This window comes from Leuciscus leuciscus (assembly GCF_965113295.1).
Source record: "Leuciscus leuciscus genome assembly, chromosome: 23".
Taxonomy (NCBI): domain Eukaryota; kingdom Metazoa; phylum Chordata; class Actinopteri; order Cypriniformes; family Leuciscidae; genus Leuciscus; species Leuciscus leuciscus.
The window spans coordinates 18,304,689-18,324,269 of record NC_138747.1 but is presented as its reverse complement, the minus strand read 5'-3'; the positions used below and the strand labels follow the sequence as shown (position 1 = coordinate 18,324,269).

Genomic DNA, 19,581 nt, shown 5'->3' with positions numbered 1-19,581 from the left:
TAAACTTTTTGGATCACGCTGAGGCATTAACTTGGCCGTGTAAAAACACATTTAGAGAGAAATAATGCGAGACTCAATATGGAAAACCATCAAATATATTACAAAACACAAGTACAAACAGACTTTTTACATTTGATCCTGCAAAATCGAAATTAATTAATAAATTCAACAAAAAACAAACAAAAGGCTCAGCCTCAACTAACCAATCACAAAACAAACGGTCACAGATACTACATGAAAAACATTTCGCTACAAAAACGCTAAATGTAAAACAAGAAGATCCAGTGTTGCCCAGATTTAACAGTACCTGCACCTTTAGCAGCACAACACATTGTTCAAAATTATTTACATTTTTTAAAATAAATTCACTGCCAGTAATTGACAATCCTGCCCCCAATTTACAAGCACACAATTGCACACACACACAGTGTCCCACTTGTACAGTACAAGAAAATACATTTAAATAAAAAAATAGAAGGTAAATAGAAGCCTATTCTGTGTTTCAACACACAAAGTTGGTCAGTAGCCCTAAGAAATATCACTCTTCTGCTGCCCTGCGCTTTTGTAGGTCACATTTTTAAATGTTGATGTCGAGCTCCTGAAAAGAGGATTTGTGCCCTGGGGATAAAAGGTAGACAAAAGCACATTACATAAAAGCAAATTGGGCCATTTACACATAAAAATGAATGGAAAATGCAGTGAAATGCATGAGTAAACATGTTGGAATAGGGCAAAACTCTCGATAATGTTATCATACCGACTGCCATTTTGCTTTCGCCTTCTCTGCCTCAAACTTGGCAACCTCTTTCCGGTCATGGACAGAAACAAGAAACTTCCAGATCACAAGGAGTGTAATGCCAACGACGAGGACAGACATGCACACGCCCAGAGCGATCAATGGTGCGTTCGGTGGCTCAGGGCAGGCTGTAGGATAATTATAGACACAAACTATTTTAAATATGATTGTAACTATATTCTTGTGTATAATGCCGCAATGTATTAGTTAAACTGTATATGTTCATGTATTAAAAAAATGAAATGTTTTAATCTCACCGTAAAGCTTGGGGTTGTAAATGATGCTGCCGTGATCGCTGTCTACCAAACTGAAAGACAGTAGGCAGCTGTCCTCGTTCTGTAAGGTGCAAAATGCTGCCCGACTTTCCTCAAAATCTAGAAAAATAAATAAATAAATAATCATTATAAAAAAAAATTACACACTTTTGTATTATCCCTCAGGGATCGGCAGAGGCACCGGCGCGATCACTTGCATTTTTTCCCGATAATAACGGTGAAAAGAACTTAAAATATTCCGTAATTTTGTGTTGTACATCATTCAAAACTGTATGGTCTCACACGCAATAACAACAAAACTTTGTGCTTGTGTAAAAAAAAAGAAAACAATCAGGGTACGCTTTCTGCCGTCTCAGTATCTGTGAACTTTTTTCGGAAACGCGTTTCAAAAAATGAACCGAAACTCAGTGAAGACTTGTCACACAGACATGAGAGATGTGTCTTTAGAAAGCTTGAAGTGTCTAGTTTTATAACTAAAAATAAACGCCCCCATTACCTCCATAACTATCAGGCTTCATCAGGTTAATCTATTCATCGAGTTTGAAAGAATAATACGCGCTTTGAGGAATAAGCCTTGAATTTACCTCAGAAGAAGAAGAACGCGATGCATGGCTTGATCCAACAGAGGATGCATTAGGAAGTCATTTAGATTTGAATTAATAATCTTTAATTAAAAAATATGGTAATAAGTTGCTCCACCTTTGGAAACGACGTTCCTTTTCTGATGACATCACCAAGCCCTCTTATTTTTAAACCCCGCCTCTCCAACCACCTGTCTTATAAGAGCCGCTTTTCACAATCCAATTAACTCCTGACAGATTTAATCAAATCTGTCCTACATTTTGATCTCAAAATTAGTTATTCGTAACTCCAATATTCACCAATAGAAGTGAATATCATTCACCATGCATTATATTACTGTGAACAGGATTTCACCAAGTACAACATGTTCCCAAAGATGTTGATCCTGGAACAACATTCCAATCAACCAATCAGATTTGAGACATCATTTCTCTCAGATATTAGGGATAAGTTATGGGTAGTGGTTAGGTTTAGGGATAGGGTTAGGACTATGTTTTCAGACAGGAATGTTGTTCAGGGATCAACAAAATATGTTGATCCAGGAACTTGTCTTACTTGGCAAAATGGCGGTGACCATGATATTACCCCATACAAACCTCATTTTGTTCCCTTAATCTCTTTCCTTTGTTCCTCTCATGTCTTTATCAAAGGCTGTCAGCGTTTTGTGTCTTTTCACCGACTCACAGACCGTATAGAGCCAGCCTCCACAATACCAGCTGGCTTGTGATCTCAGGGTTCATATAATAGACTGATCTTGTGTAGACACTTGAGGGTCTTGAAACTCAATGGGCCCCAACAATAGGCTCTCCACACAACAAGCTAAGTAGCGTGTTTTCCTTTGTAAAGTGTTAAGAGGGATGATCTAAAGAATGGCTGCTTTTTATGTGCGTGCATGAGTATATCAAGACAGATTTTGAAAGAAATCGGCATTAAAGTATCATAAAATTGTCTGTATGAGTTAAAATACATGAATTTTTTGCTATACTGTACCTTTAAAAGAGGTGTAAAGTAAAATGTTTGCCTAATAAACATCTACCCTACTGAACATGTGAGCACTGATAAAAGAACACTGCAGAGAACAAAACAATGGATTCTGACCTGTGGAATTGCTGACAGTGGCATGTAGGGAGTTGCACTTCACGGCGCACTCGTCCGACGGGTCTTTAGCTTTGAGGTAACACTCCACACAAGACCTGTGGGACACATAATGACAACATTAACCCGTCGACCTCACAGAGAGATTGTCTCTAGAGGAAGCTTAGTTTTGTATTCGTTGTGAGTTCATTCTCTCTGTATCTCTCTATCACAGAGTCAAATGACCCACGGGGTGATCGGACCTTTAGTGGGAAGGAAATGCAATCCAACAGAGCTGCCACATGCCTTTTGGTGCTCATATATGCCCTCTGGATATGAATGAACAAGAGGAAGACTCACACAAACACACAGTCATGAGAAATACACAGAGGAAGGACATGGGGTGTAATGTCAATCAAAGAAATCAATTAATGTAGGTTAAATTATGCATTGTTCAAACCAGGCTGTAGTCAAACACAAATGCCTTTAAATGCCTGTCACAGATACATGTGCATGTCTTTACCTGGGTAAGTTACAGATATCTTCACAGGTTGGGCACCTTTCGCAGCGCTCTCCTGAGGCTCCGGGAACGGTGCACTCGCACTTCCCACACACACACTTGCCCCGTCCGCTGCAGATGGACCCATCCACTGATTTGCACATGTTGGTGCTGGTGCTGCAGTTACAGAACTCCCCCATCCAACCACCGTGACACACACACTCGCCACAGTCACATTCCCCGTGACCTGCACAAACACATATTAATACAAATTATTGAAAAAAATGTCATGGTTTCCACAAAAATATTCAGCAGAACTAAATTATTATATTGTTTAAATTAACACATTTTTAGCTAACTGTGTGATTTGTATATATACGTTTCTGAAATACATAACTAAGACTGACACCTCTGATAACAGATCACTCTAAATTGTAATGTAGACACATGCATTTTCTGTAAAGCTGCTTTTAAACTAAATGTATTGTGGAAAGCGCTATACAAATAAATGTAAATTGAAAAAAAAATTATTGAAAAGAACAACTGTTTTCACCCTTGATAATAAGAAATGTTTCTTGAGCACCAAATCAACATATTAGAATGAATTCTGAATGATCATGTGACACTAAAGACTGCAGTAATGGCTTTGCCATCAGAGGAATACATTACATTTTAAAACATAATAAAATAGATTAAATATAAAATAGATGAAAATAATTATAGAGTTATTTTACATTGTAAAAATTTCACGATATTTCAGTTTTACTGAATTGATCAAATAAATGCAGTCTTGGTGAGCGCAAGTAACTTCTTTCAAAAAGTGTGTGTGTGTATACATACATACATACATACATACACATATTCATAGTTGCCATAAATACTTAACTAATAAATAAGTTTTGTCAGACCAGTCAGATATGGTGATTAATTAATCAAAATAATCACATAATCAATGATCAATGATCAACATTTGCTAAAAAATAGCCTTCAAAATGACCATAACTTAACATATTACATTATTAAGGTAGACAAAAGCTTTAAACTTTGAATTGCTCCAATGGTAAGAAAATTCCTTATTACAGAATTATATTATATTCATTTTTATTAATTATAGTTTTTTACTCTTTTAAAATTTTTTTTTTTACCACATTAAATAATTGCGATTATTGACAGCCATTAAATAAGTATAAATAAACTCGCATAGCACATTTGCATGGATATAAATATAAACATGGGATGGCCCAAACTAAACCCTTCCGCCCGTCTCCTCCCGGGCACAGCAACTGTTTTGGCAGTTATCAGTGTGTTATTCTTTCATCAACATTCCACAGGGTGAGAGCAGATCGAATATCCCCCTCCACTGCATCAGCGCTTTCTTTTCCTCCCCTCAAATTTTATCACAGTGTTACGGCGTGTTCTAACCTCCGCAAAGCTCTCCTCTGAACCTGACGCAGGAGAAGTCGTCACACTCGCAGTACGCCCCGTACACGTGACCGAAATCGGACGGGTGACACGCGCACTGTCCGCAGAAACACTCGCCCTGGCCGCTGCACATCTCCGCACCTTCATGTTCCCTGCCAAACACATAAACTTATTAAACTGTGTCTGCGTGCCTCGCATGAAACACTCCATGACGCTCGTTCTCACCTGCAGTCACTGACTTGGTCTTGGCCCTCTGTGCACTCACACTTCGGCCCCGCAAAGCCCGGATCACACACACAGGCTCCGCACTCCAGCGCCCCGTTCCCTCGGCTGCAGTGGGTGCTGTTCGCCTCGGGGGTTTGATGGCAGTCACACACGCACTGGGACTCCAGTTCGATCTCCAGGGTATCTTGGAAACCCACCGGCCGCAAGTAAAACAGCCGCGGGCCAGCAAGACAGCCTTTTAACTCGACCGTAACGTTAAAAGATACCTGAGTGAAAAAAAAACAGTTTTGTTTAAATTTCTGTTACAGAAAACAGGACATATTTATCAACGTTTCGAGCTAATATTTTCTAAACGTGTCCAACTTGTTTGCAGAGGTTTGTTTGTAACTGTCAAATCGTTTGATTTGCTTGAATGCAAAACTTTTATGTACACAAAACAATGAGAGCAAAGACCTTTCTAAACTAAAATAATAGTATATTCATGGCATTGTATATCATACTTAAGAATGACATACTTGTTATTTTGTCATCAACAGATGCAGGACACAGGACAGGTTTTTTTTTTGTTGGTTTTTTTTGCTTCAGTCCTGTTTTAACCTACTAGGGAAGTATTATTGAAAGCAAATAAAGAATAAAAGAACTGACCACATCACCAGCTTTGACATTGGAGCAGTGTTTATGTCCGGGGATGATGGTCCCATCCTGACAGAGTGCCGTGAACGAAATCTGCAGACCCTCAGTGTTGCCCAGAACCTCCAGATCAATCTCTGACCTCAGTTCCTGTCAATCAAAAAACAGATACATAAACTCCTTTAATGTGTGAAGTGTGTCATTTTCTCAGTGTTATAAAACCTTGAGCCGGTCATTACTGCAAAATAAACCCAGTCAAAACAAAGCAAAGCAAAGCAAAGCAAAAAAACAAAACAAAACAAAACAAAACAAAACAAAACAAAACAAAACAAAACAAAACAAAACAAAACAAAACACAAAACAAAACACAAAAACAAAAAAACAAAAAACAAAAAACAAAAAACAAAAAACAAAAACAAAAACAAAAAACAAAAAACAAAACAAAACAAACAAAAAAACAAACAGACAAAACAACAGAAAACATTTTTGAGTTCAAATACATTTCATTTGTAAGATCACAGTAGAGTGATATGAGAGACATTAAACTAGCACAGCTTTTGAACATCATTTTATAATGCTGTATTTGACAATAATCAAGTATTTCATAGAGTTGGGTAATAAAGAAAACAAAATATCAAAACTGTGAGTCAGCCAATCAGCTTCAAGGACTCAAACCAATGTTATATGACCGACGCTATTGGATGAGAACTGAACTGAGCTGGACGATGACATCACTGTTTTCTGCAGAACAGCCTTATAGATGAAATTAACTAATTTAATAATTGATGATCTTTACAACAAAACTAATCAACACTCAACTGACTTCAGCTGAACAATGACATGGTTTTCTTTTAGAGCTGCTTTACAGTCAAAATGAACTATGTTTGCATCATTGAATCATTCTCCTGTTATCACTGTGAAGCTGTACAGATTGTTCAAAGCGCTAAAAATAAAGGTGACTTGACTTGACTTATATAAGTATGCGGTATACTCAGCTGGAGTCCACCATGACTCTGAATGACTCACGTGTTGAGTCAGCAATACGAGCACACCAGGTGCCAACACGTCCAGAGCATTTTTAGATGGTCAACTTCACTTCAAATAGTCTTTTCTACTATTCTGACAGGGGTTTGTCATAGACTTCACACTTCAATTAATAATACACCACCATATAGTGCACCTGTGTCATGTCGGTGGGATGCGCAGCACTTAGAGGGTTCTAATGAAGATTAGAGTGCAGGCAGAGGAAAGAGAGAGTGGGGGATGGAGAAACGGAGATGAAGAGATCAAACAACAGCCAAAGAACGAGTGCAGACACGCTCTGTGAACACGGCGATTCTCAAGAAAATGAGCAGAGGGGGTTAAAGGGAGGGGAAATGTTGAACAGATAAGACATGTCAGCATAAAAACATAAATAAACTATTCTGTCATACTCAAATGATCATTTTGGTAATTTATGTAACTTCCTGCAAATCATCATAAATAATTTGGTTTCTGCTTTTTAAAATATTTCCTCAATGACTAACAGACATGGGCTACATGCCTACTTTTAATTTGAAACAATATTTTAGTGCTGGGCAACCATTAATCGTGATTAATCTTATCCAAAATAAAAGTTTGTGTTTACATAATTTGTACTGTGTATAATTATTTTGTATATATAAATACACACATATGCATGTATATATTTAAGAAATATTTGTATGTATATACTGTATTTATGTTTATACATAATTTATATAATATTTAAATATAAATATGTTATATATTTAAATTTTAAAAAACTTAAATATATACATGGATGTGTGTGTATTTATATATACAAAATAATTATACACAGTACACACACACATATATTATGTAAACACAAACTTTTATTTTAGATGCGATTAATCGCGATTAATCGTTACCCAGCACTATAAAAAAATATATATATATTTGTATATTAATATATTTGTAATGTATATTAATGTAGGCCTATAGAATGTATTCATGTATTTTTGGGGGATTCTTTCAAAAATAATTTTATAACAAATCATTTATTTTAAATTTTTTGCAATATCTCACAGCAAGAATTCAAACATTGTTGCTGGAAAATGATGCCATTTTAAGCCTCATCTATTTCAGCCTGCTGACATTTCAGAATTCGCAAAACATTGGAAACATCAACAAACAAGTTTACAAAGCATAAAACCACATGATCATTAAATGTATGAACGTTGGCCTAATATGGCAGGTGACACCTGAAAGGCCGTCCAGAAAGACTTGTGAAGACTAAAAGGTGTTAATTTACCTTATATGAGGTCATGATGAGTTCCAGAATGTTTCTTGAGTCAGATGCCAACACCCCCACAGTAGCACCAGGAATCAGACTTGCATAATTCTGTCAGAAATGCAGAAGAAACTTGTTAAACATAAATTCCAAAATCCTGGAAAACAGCCACAGAATTTGAGATGTGGGAGATCGATAAGGAGAAAGTGAGAGAAGAACAAAGGAAATGGAGAACTCAGAAAACATTAAATATTTGTGTCGTGAGAGGTCGGTCTGGGTGATGTGATAAAGACTGTGTTTGAACATGTTATAGGAGAACTGAATATACTTGTGATTCATGCAGTGTATTCACATACTGATATATCTTCCTTCACAGGTCGTCTCAAGTTCCACATGCACAGAAAAACACATACCTGTTTGTTTGCCTCATTGGCCTAATATGAAAAGTCCCTTACTCTTTTCTCACCTCATAATTCTGTCTCTGTTTATCAGTCACAGCGAATATAAGGAGGATATTGTTTTCAACCAGTTTGTCGACAAGCTGCCCTAATGTTGGATACTCCTAAATATAGAGGACAAAAGCACCAAAAACAAGACACCCAGTCACAACACAACAAATTCACAAAAAAAAGAGAATAATACAGGGGAGAGGACATAATTCAAATTAATTTGTATTAAAAAACAATATTTAATTATGTTTGTTTAAACAAGAACTCGCAAGAAGATTGCAATTTGTAAAGGAATATTCCAGGTTAAAATCTGAAAATAAGGACTTTTATATTATCTTATCTATTTGAATTATTACTGTAAATGCTTTCACAAAAAATAAAATCTTTGTAGAAACTTTTTGCACAACTTCCCCCATAGGCTACCATTGTAAGGAAGTGGTTGATGAATAAAATGTTTCTTTTTCCTAAGAGCTTTTCACTATTTTAATTACATTTTTGCCTTAATTCTTTAAGTAACTAAAACAGAAATAAGAATAATTTCAAGCAGCTTTACAATAAAATATGATATTATAGCGTATTATAATATAATATAACATATTTTAAGAACAAATATTCCATGAATGCATAAATTTAATGACTACCACAAATCAAATCTGCTATAAAAATTATAAATAAAAATTGTTAAAACAAATGAATAAGAATTAGGAAGATGGTTATTACAAAAGTTATAGTAGTATAGCGTGTCACACCTTAGGAAACAACTTCCCAAAAGTAGTTCCCGTCAGCTACCAAAATTAATATTATTGTAAACGCATACCTGTAAGCATTATACTTTTCCTTTTAGAAACCGAAGGATCAAAATTATTCACTATTTTTTATCTCGCATGGCGTCGATTGTTCAGCCGATGAAATACTGACAATATGCGCTTCCAGAAACTACATCCATCCCTCACAGCCTCTTATTTATTTATATCAGATGAAAAATGACTATAGAGTTTCATTTCTATTTATTGTAACCCGGAATATTCCTTTAAGTGATCCAAATTTCCCGATTACTCAGGAATTGAAGCTGCAGACTTCACCTTACCAGGTGGGCAGTCATTGAATACTCATTATTGCCATCCAGGTGACACTCTCCGTCATTGGGAACCACGATGCCGGACATTTTGCTGTCCATCCCAAAATGAGAATCAGCATCGCTCACGAACACCAACAGCTTCATGGAATCGTTCCGCCAGCCAATCCTGTCCTGAGGTGGGATGGACATTTCCAGGAAGTTGGAACAAAATGGCATCCCTCCATAAAAGCAAAAACTGAGTAGGATTTCAAGGGCGTCTTTGGAAAACGACTCACCCCACACACCGCCGCTTGCATGATGGCGTCGAAACCGCACTCTGGCACGTCAATGTTCGCAGATACCCGTTGCTTTGAGATGATCTCATTAAACTTGTCAGTGCTGCTTGTTAAAGAGAGGAGGTGTCTGTATCCGAATGTGGGGAGACATTCAAAATCAACACTCCTGCGAAAGACAAAAGCGATAAAAGTGGGTTGCTATTGTCTGAAACAGTTCATCATTCACTTCTAAATGGAAGATGATGTAACGCACTGGTCATAAATATGATTGGTTGAAATTAAATCACACATTTCCCCCACTGATGTCACGATTCATCTTACTATGCGTTTATACTGGCCGACCCTTTAGATCTGGCAATGGGAAATACCTGCAGGGATTGGCCAGCTCCTCGCGTGTTATCTTGATGAAAGGCAGAACTGGTTTCTCCACAAAGGAGCCGAATCCTAGTCTGAATTTGCTGGTAAGCTTAGCCATCTCTTTTGAGAGAGTCGAACCCAAGTCTTTGATCATTTTCAGATCATCAATCATAGATGCCGACAGGTCCATCAGGTAATAGATGTCCACCGGATGGTCCTCCGGTTGCTGGACTTGAATCGGAAAGGTCAGCTGACTTCCTGTGGAAGAGAAATGACATAAAAAGCTCAAAGTTTCAAATGCACATTCTAAGATTCCAGTGTGGTACAAATGTTTTCCAAGTCAGAGCGATCTTCAGTGCCCACTCTAACCAGTAGACATTATTTAGTTTTTCTATAGATTGTTTTCGGGCTCTGAATGACTAGATGTTTCCGTCAGGGGAAGCACCTCAACAGCTGTGGGTAGAGAGAGACGTTTCTTTGATTTCAAATCTGTGTCACCCATTTTTATACCTGGTCTAAGCTGGAGGCGCATCTTCTGAGGCACGATGTATGAAACATTGGCGTGGCCAGGGAGCTTTCCTAACCCTTGATCCTTCAGCACTTTGACATTCGTGATGGGAAACTCCACAAATTCGCCAGAGCATCCCTTCTGAAGAAGAGCCTCCGGTGTGTCGCATCTCTCGTCGATTGAGAAAAAGTCTGTGAAATTCTAGATAAACAGTTTGAACTATTATTAGTAGTAATGCTTTACAGTGTTGCACAATGACATAATGAACCAAAATATAAATAAGAATAATTTCAAGCAGCTTTACAAATAATATAATATAATATAATATAATATAATATAATATAATATAATATAATATAATATAATATAATATAATATAATATAATATAATATAATATAATATAATATTACAGTGATTTGATTGTTTTTCAAAGTTGTAAATAAAACAAAGATTATTGAAGTACATTTTGCAAGAATATATATTTTTTAAATTTCATGTTTAATTTAATGTGTTACTTGCCGCTTTTTTGTAATGAATAGTAAAATTCACTGTATTATCCATTTTAATGGAATTTGTTTTTTTTGGCCCCCTGCAAGTGTTACAACATACACATATCCTACATCTTATTCACAAGACATAAAACACATTAAATACATAATAGAAAACAAACAAACATTAATGTCATTAATTAAATAATAGTTCAGTTGAGAATGGTATAAAAGATTTTTTTCTTCATGCGCCCTAAAAATGGATTAATTCATTAAAAAAAGGATGTGAAGAAACATTAACTGCCATTTTTGCTATATTATGTTGTATATATATATCTATATATATATATATATATAGTCTCTATTTTTTTTAGAATGATCCTTTAAAAAAAAGAGTTTGCGCACTGCATTCAGATTTTTTAGAGCAAAATATGTTTACACTGTAAAAAAAAGTTGCTGCCTTAAATTTTTAAGTACAATCAACTTGGATGTTTAAATCATTTCAACTTAAAGTACATTAAACTGACTTGAAAAAAGAATCACGTATAACTTATTTTGATGAGTTAAAGCAATGTAGAAACATATGTCACATGCATATAGGATTTACTTTTAAACAATTTTCACTAATGCTAGTAAATTTCACAAATAGTTCCAAAGCGGTTCTGATGGGAGTGCGGTGTTACCTGTAGTGTGCACCATGCGCACTGCGGCCCCAGCTGCAGACACTCGTCACAGGACACAGCGCTGAATTGAGAACACGTCCCTGCAAGTGCACAGTGGTTTGTGGAAGCGGTTCGCTTGTTTCTCACGCAACATCAAAACCATAGAAAGTCAGCTGATATTTCTACTCTCTGCCAGAAAGTATTCTGAGCAACAAAGTACACTAAACATTATTGTTAAATCAAATTTTGATGTTTTGCTTCACTTGCAAGAACACATCTTATTTCTTCTTATCTATTACAATATACTGTTTTTGTTTTAAAGTGAAACCAACAAAGTTAGCAGGTGAGTTAGATTGACACATGTTGTGAGTTCAAAAAAGCTTACACTAAAAAAAAAAGGGATTGTGGTTCATCTCCCAGCATGCACTAGGGTTAGAGTAAATAAGTATGGTAGCATTTTTTTTTTACTGTTTAACCTTTTTTTTATTACATTATTGCTGTTGTCATGTTTATTAACTTGTGATGTCAGGATGAGTTTGTTCCTCTATTAAAATCATCAGTTGATTGTTATCCTTGTCGTGTTTCATACCAAGTTTTAATATGTGACATCTTGTGAGATTTATATCTTGAGAGCCTTCAGGTGAGTATTTAGCCAACATAAATATGTCACTGTAAGTAAACAAGAACTCTGACATTATTCTCATGAAAACACACCTTTATAAGAAGCACATTATATTCAACAATTTAAATGCAAATGAGGGGAACAATCTACTTAGAGCTCTTTTTAAAATTACAGACTTTAGATTTACATATCTAAATAGGTAATTGTAACATTAATGCAGATTTTAAAAAACTATTTTTTTTAATAAAATATATTTTAAGTTAAATGTGAGTAATGCAAGTAAAACATAAAAATAAAGTTAGTTCTAAATGATTCATATTTTTAATTCATATTTTCATATTTTTAAAACCGGAATTAGGCTGAACGAAGAGCGAAACTGCACGTATAGACTGTACTTTATGTGTGTGTGATTGATCAAAAATGTGTTCAGTCTTACCTCCGACAGTCCCGAGCCAGAAGTGAAGGACAAGGCAGAGTGAAACAATCCCCATTAGTCCTCACGGTTTCTGATCACAGGAGAAAAAATAAATAGCCTACAGTTCATATTCTCACACAAACAAACGCGGGATGCGATCATGTAAGCGCGAGCAGGTCTGAGCTCACCTGGACAGACAGACTCAGCGCGTGCGCTTACCTGCCCAACCTTTATATGCACTTCCGTGCGAGTGAGAACACGACAGGTAAGTCACCCTCTCACAAGTGCAGATATTTCACACAAATACTTGTGTCACAGCACAGCAGCCTCTCGAACGCATTTAACATCGCGTTTATGAGTAAAGATTGACTACAAGAATATGCTTTTTTAAAAGAGTAGATTGAGAACTAGTTTACACTCTCTCTAGTAATCATTTTGTCGTAAGATATTTTATTCAGCGATACAATTCGGACGAAGTTCTACCTTTTTCATAGTCTAGAAATGATCAGGTTTGTATAATATATAGGCTAGTGTGGCACTTTCTATGGTAGGCTGTGTGGCACTTTCTATGGTAGGCTGTGATGTAACGTTTTCTGCTCAGATGTCTTTCTCACTTCTGCAAACATTGAGAGTGAATTGTTCGTCTTAGAAAGTAAAATGTCCATTAGATAACAAAATATTGTTTCAAAAATTAAGATTGAAAGTATTTAGATACTCTCTGGTTGTAACATATTGGTCTAACATGGTCATAAGGTCATTGTTAATTGGACTCCTGTGTGAACTTGAGGGGAACTGACTTCCTACATTCACTAAACTGACTCAGGGACTAGTTAAATATTAAATGTGACTAAGAAAGTTAAAGCTATTTGTGAGAAAAGATGCAGCCACCTGATTTATATATTGTTATCTATGAAATCCAAATACTATGTATTAGGCTACAATATAGGATAATGTAAACACGCTTTTAAAGCATTGTGTGAATTATTCACTGACTTTCAATTTACTCAACTTTTATAAAACATTATAAAAAAACAGTTGACTGGTCTTGACCCACATGTCTTGTTGTGCACAGTTAGCTAACCGCTAATCTTAAAGGCATTTTTAAAAAACAAGTTCCAGAGATATTATTAAGAGTATGCTGACTAACATGTAATCTAATTTTGTGGTTTCTGAAATGTTTGAAAATGTTGTTGGAATGTATAAATGTAGACTTACATGAATTATGAAAACATAGTACATGCTAACTGTAGACTTGATTTCCTTTAGGGGTATTTGAGCTTTAATTAAGGGAATCAAGCCCCGTAATTCACACCCTAACTGAGTGCAATTAAATCAATGGAGCCCCCCGAGTCACTATACTGGTTTAGATTCCTGTTTGACTATCTTGACAGGCATCAGATCACAAGGGCTTCACTGACTCCTTTTGGCAGTCGCCCATAATGCCTCATTTGCACATAAAATATCACCTGTCACTCACCTGCAAACTCTAAAAATGAATGATTTCTGGTCACATTGTCTCTGCAAATAGCAGTCAGTGTGAACTACACATAAACGTTTATCTTTTTTTTTTTTCTTCATTGTTTAGTTGATACAGTGTATAATTATACAGCATTTATCTCCACACTCATCAGTTAAATGTAATTAAGACTGACAAGCCTAAAGCAAACATAGAGGTTAACCTCAGGCTATGACCCTGCAATGAATCATGCCTTATCAGCACATTACTTTATATATCAAACATCTGCTCACTCCCATCACTGACCTCAATCATAATGTGGATTACTTATGAAAACACCCCTAAATATGACTTTCGCAAACACGTCTTTTGGGAATCAATTCCAGGGATATCTTGTTTTCTGCAGTGCGCTCTCATTGACTATGTGTATTGCCGGATATATCCATAGGGAACAGCCTGATCCTTCAACAAAGCCTGTGGGAATCCCCATGGCCTTGACTTATATTAATATTTGTTAAGTATGGTAGCATGTGACACATTCTACAAAACAGGTGTGTGCGCGCGTGTGTGTGTGTGAGCCACGCCTGGCTGTGAAGAGCCGTGACTCAGTCTCTGTCTGAGAGCACAGACATATTGATAAAACCAAGTCAATGTTTAACTGATCAGGTAATACAAAATGACCGCAGTTTCGTTGTTTTCATATTTCAAAAGAATGACAGAATGTAATGATTAACATCTGATTGTAAAATTGCCGGGATGGCCACCAGTGGGAATGAGTGGATGAGGCCTTGGGATAGATTTTACTGTTACAGTAACAATAGATGGAATAACGTATTGTTTTCATTTACAAGCATAATTCAAGATCAGTGTGTGACCACACTGATGTTGCTCTTTCACAGCCTTCGACTTAATAGACTTGGTTATGTATCATTTCAAAGTGTCCACTCTGTTCCTTCTAAAATTCCTTGGCAAATCCAAGCACAGTTTGAGACATTGTTGTGATGTCTTCTGAAACTCTAGAAGAGTTGTGAGATTACTGGGGACTTTTTCTTTGGAGCAAAGCTTGAGAAGCACCAGATTGAACCTCATTCACTCTCAATTTAATCTAATTTCTACAACTGAAATTATTCAAAATTTCAAAGATCGCATTTGTGATTTTTCTTTCCTGAAGTGTGTATTTGGTTAATCACTTCCATTTAGAACAATGGCATTTCAAATGAAATTTAAAAGTAAGAGCCATTAATGGATGGAAGAGGAGTGAGAGAGATACAGATGTCAAGGCACTGTATAACTGCAGTTAAAGGGATCCCGTTCACTTTGAAATTAAATTTTGGTATGTTTTAGCTTACCTCAAGGGCATCCAAGATGTAGGTGTCTTTTTTTCCGCAGTAGTTTCAATTTTGATATTTTTAGGTCAAACCGTTCTTGTCTGTCAGTCATTGAATGCAGGTCGATGGTCCGGGTATAGATATATACAATAGAAGTCGGCTTGGCTACTGACGAAACCGTAGCCAATGCGACATCTAGTGTATATATCTATACCCATCCGCGCTCTCAGATCACTTGGACGTGGCTGTGTACAAGAGGTAAAAACGATATAAATACTGTTAGTTTTCTCACACAAACGGCTCGTTTCGTGTCTTAGGCCATCAATGTGTACTTACGATGGGGAATTGTTTAATTTGGACGATGGGGAATTGTTTTAATTTGGACTCTGTGCATGCTCTTTGAGACAGTGACCATCGACCTGCATTATATGACTGACAGACAAGAACGGTTTGACCTAAAAATATCAAAATTGAAACTACTGCGGAAAAAAAGACACCTACATCTTGGATGCCCTTGAGGTAAGCTAAAACATTTAATTTCCCTTTAAATGGGAACTATCCCTTTAAGACCATGAATCAAAACCTTTTCAATTCAAACTGTTTCTCTTCTCTTTTGTCCTATCCTGTCCTATCATATCCTATCCTATCCTACAGTATTGTAATACTTGCATCCGTACTTTGACTCAAGCCCATCTCGGGTGTATTCACACTTGGCAGGTTTGGTTCGATTAAAACGAACTCTGGTGCGATTGCTCTGTTAATGCGGTTTATTTGAATAAGTGTGAACGCTGGCATCCGAACCCTGGTGCGCACCAAACAAGCAGATCGAGAACCCTGAAAAGATTGATCTCTCGCTACACTTTCAAATGAACTTTGGTGTAATTTGACTGACATATGAACGCCACACGAACCAAACACATGTAAGCAAACCAAAAACAGGACATCAGGTCACAAGAATGCTCAAGCATACCTGTTTTTTTCTCATCATAGTCGTGATGTTGCCCATCATAGTTCAGGCATCACAACCGCGTCTCTTCGCAGCAGATCTTCATTTGTGGGTTTTGAGTCCTTTACACATTTTATAAGCTCTTCATAAGTTGTCAGCTCCATCATATACTATCATATGTAGGCACATTTAGCCCAGCACACAGCATTGTTTTAGATGTTCAACAAGGCCCGTCACAAAATATCCGTCATAAAAGAGATTTTTTTTTTTTTTGTCTTTAGGTTCGGTTTTAAAAATGACAGTGTGACCAGGAATAAATGTATAATTTTCTTTTTTTTGTTCCAGACCAAAATAACTAAGAGAACCAAACTACAATTGTGAACACACCCTAGGACCATATTTTGATGACTATTCGAGACCAGGTCAGGAATGCATCTTAAAAAATGGTCTTGGACTTGAAACAGACCTAAATCTGGTCTGAACTCAAGTACTACAACACTCCTATCCCATCCCATCCCATCCCATCCTATCCCATTCTATCATATCCCATCCCATTCTATATCCTATCCTATATCCTATCTTATCCTGTCTTATGCTATCATATCATATATCCAATCCTGTCCTGTCCTATATCCCTATATCCTATCCTGTTATATATCCAATCCTATCCTATCTTATCATATATCCCTTGCTATATTATCCAAATCTTGTCCTATCCTCTCCTATCCCATCACCCCATCCTATATTATCCAAATCTTGTCCTATCTTATCCTATCCTATCCTAACCTATCCTATCCTATCACACCATCCTATATTATCCAAATCTTGTCCTATCCTATACTAACCTATCCTATAATCCCAACCTATCCTAACCTATCATATATCCCATCATATCATATTATATATCCCATTCTATCCTATCATATCCTCTCCTACCCTATCATATTATCCATCCTGTCCCATCCCATCTCATCCTATTGCATTTACTCTATCCTATCCTATCCTATCCTATCCTATCCTATCCTATCCTATCCCATTCTATCATATCCCTATATCCTATCCTACAGATACTGTCCTATCATATATAATTCTATCCTAATCTATGATATCCTACATATATTTGTCTTACATTTGACATTGGCTGTATGTGTGTGACTGATTTTTTAACAAACTTTTTAACCTGCCCAAGAGTTATATAAACTTTAACCTTTACTTCTTCTTTTTTTCATTTTGGATGTATTAGAATGGAACTCACCCCTGGAGGCCTCGGCAGCTAGCATGCTGTCCTCTCTCTCAATACCAAAACCACAGCAGCAAGTGGGATAGAGCTATACCGGAGCGTGTGAATGTCTATCCGGCTGGAAGTGTGAGTCGGAAGCAATAGTACGCTGAAACTATCACAGTGGTTTTATGGAGCATGACGCCTGCGCTCCCTTCCTCACCCCCTTTTCTCTCTCTCACACACACACACTTTTCTGCATGAATGACAGCAGCAACTGCAGGACTACACACACACACACACCCACAAACATGCACACAGCATGTGAAGCTTCTTCATTAGAGAGAGAGGGAGAGACAGACTGACTAACAGGCTAAATGGGCATGTGTGACTGTGGATATTGTTGAATGTGTGTGTGCACAGCATGTAGGTCAATGGGGTTTTTCTGTTGTCTGTCAGACAGCGAAACTGATTCTGTGGTAAGTAAAATCCACCATCAGTGTCAGGTGCTTTTTTTAGTTTAGTAACGGGTCTTGGCATGTCCACTATGTGTGAATATGCGCGTGTCAGGGTTTTTCTACATTGGGAAATCAATGTTAAATAAAGTATTTATTCTAGAGAATTTTGTCCCACAAAAATTAATCGACTCATTAATCGACTCATTTCGACTAATCGACCAATCGAATCGAACTTGTCATTAATATAGATCAAGAAGCCAGCATCTGACAGAAACAATAAGAAAGACAATTAATCGACTCAGCCAAGGGTTCCATGAGGAAAATGGCATCGCAAAGATACTAAATGACATATTAATGAAAACTTTAAAAAAAAGAAAGGTTTCTGTGAGGGTTAAGAGATTGAAAACATCATCAGCTCAGTATAAAAACAACTGAAGTTAGTAGAAAGTCCCCACTATGATAAAAAAGGCAAACGTGTGTGTGTGTGTGTGTGTGCGTGTGTGCTGCATTCACACTCACCGGAAATGAATGGCACAGATACACTCATTCTTCCTCACTGAAATATGAATGGAACACGGAGAAACAGAGAGAGAAAGTAGAGAGAATGAGAGACACTGAGGGAAAATGTCTCTTTTATATAAAGTCAAAAGGAAATAATGTGGGCAGCGAGAGCTTTGTGGTTGCTCTATTTCAAACAAACACACACAGAGAGTGAGACTTCAGAAGCTCTATTAGTAACGTAATGGTTACATAGTAATGATCTTACAATGAACTTTATTAGATTCAAAGCAAAACCATGATTTGGCCTTTTAAAATCTTTGTTTTTTTTTACATTTGTGAATAAGTTTTACCTTTAAGGACCAATTGAAGCAGATTTAGCAGACTACTGGGGGTTATTTTGTCATCAAAGTAAAGCTACACAAAACCACAAACACAAAAAATTATCAGTTCAAAATAACAGCCAACATTTTGTCCCAAACACAGATAGCTTTATAATGAACTGTGACGGTCTCTTTCCATCGTGGGGTGTTCAGCATGTGGGTTTTGATTGACAGGTTGCTGTGGTAGTGATGGTGGTATTTAAATTGAAAAAGTCAGAGACGGATCTCCTATCTATGCAACACACACACATGTTCAAGCACAGACATGTTCATCCACACACTCGCACATACATGCACCTAACCTTCACACTCCCACCAGGATACAGGGTGTGTGTCCTCTCAGCTGTCTGGGGGGAGGGAAAGAGACAGGTGTACATGCTATTAAATGTGAACTTGTCATTAATATAGATCAAGAAGCCAGCATCTGACAGAAACAATAAGAAAGACAATGTAAAAGAGAGTGAAAGGATTAGAAACAGAGGAAGAGGACTACCACAGATATGCTCTCTTAGATTAGAGTTTGAGTCTGTGGCAATTAGACAGTGGAAAACACACACACACACACACACACACACACACACACACACACACACACACACACACACACACACACACACACACAGTGTGAGAGAGAGACATATGCAAGGTGCCTGCGAGTCTTAG

At 36.9% G+C, this 19,581-nt stretch overlaps 1 protein-coding gene and 1 long non-coding RNA gene across 3 annotated transcripts in view; one reads left to right on the top strand and one right to left on the bottom strand.

Annotated features, from left to right (window-relative positions):
* Window positions 1-77: 77 nt before the first annotated feature.
* Window positions 78-17,682, bottom strand: itgb6 (integrin, beta 6). Its single transcript, XM_082156240.1, has 17 exons — window positions 17,616-17,682; window positions 12,652-12,721; window positions 11,615-11,694; window positions 10,445-10,643; window positions 9,946-10,192; window positions 9,578-9,743; window positions 9,312-9,473; window positions 8,242-8,337; window positions 7,797-7,886; window positions 5,519-5,653; window positions 4,874-5,139; window positions 4,649-4,800; window positions 3,251-3,473; window positions 2,752-2,846; window positions 1,054-1,170; window positions 758-924; window positions 78-618 (listed from the first exon to the last, which is right to left on the bottom strand). Exons 2-17 carry the CDS (start codon window positions 12,704-12,706, stop codon window positions 529-531), a joined length of 2,340 nt encoding a protein of 779 aa, XP_082012366.1. The 5' UTR covers window positions 12,707-12,721; window positions 17,616-17,682; the 3' UTR covers window positions 78-528.
* The window catches only part of LOC309488211, a 9,776-nt gene continuing 6,178 nt past the window's right edge, over window positions 15,984-19,581 (top strand). Inside the window, exons 1-2 of one of the 2 annotated variants that reach the window (XR_014202053.1) lie at window positions 15,984-16,782; window positions 17,604-17,726. This is a non-coding gene — a long non-coding RNA (uncharacterized lncRNA). Of the gene's footprint in view, window positions 16,783-17,603; window positions 17,744-19,581 lie in introns of both variants that reach the window. The other variant, XR_014202054.1, reaches the window with a different exon arrangement.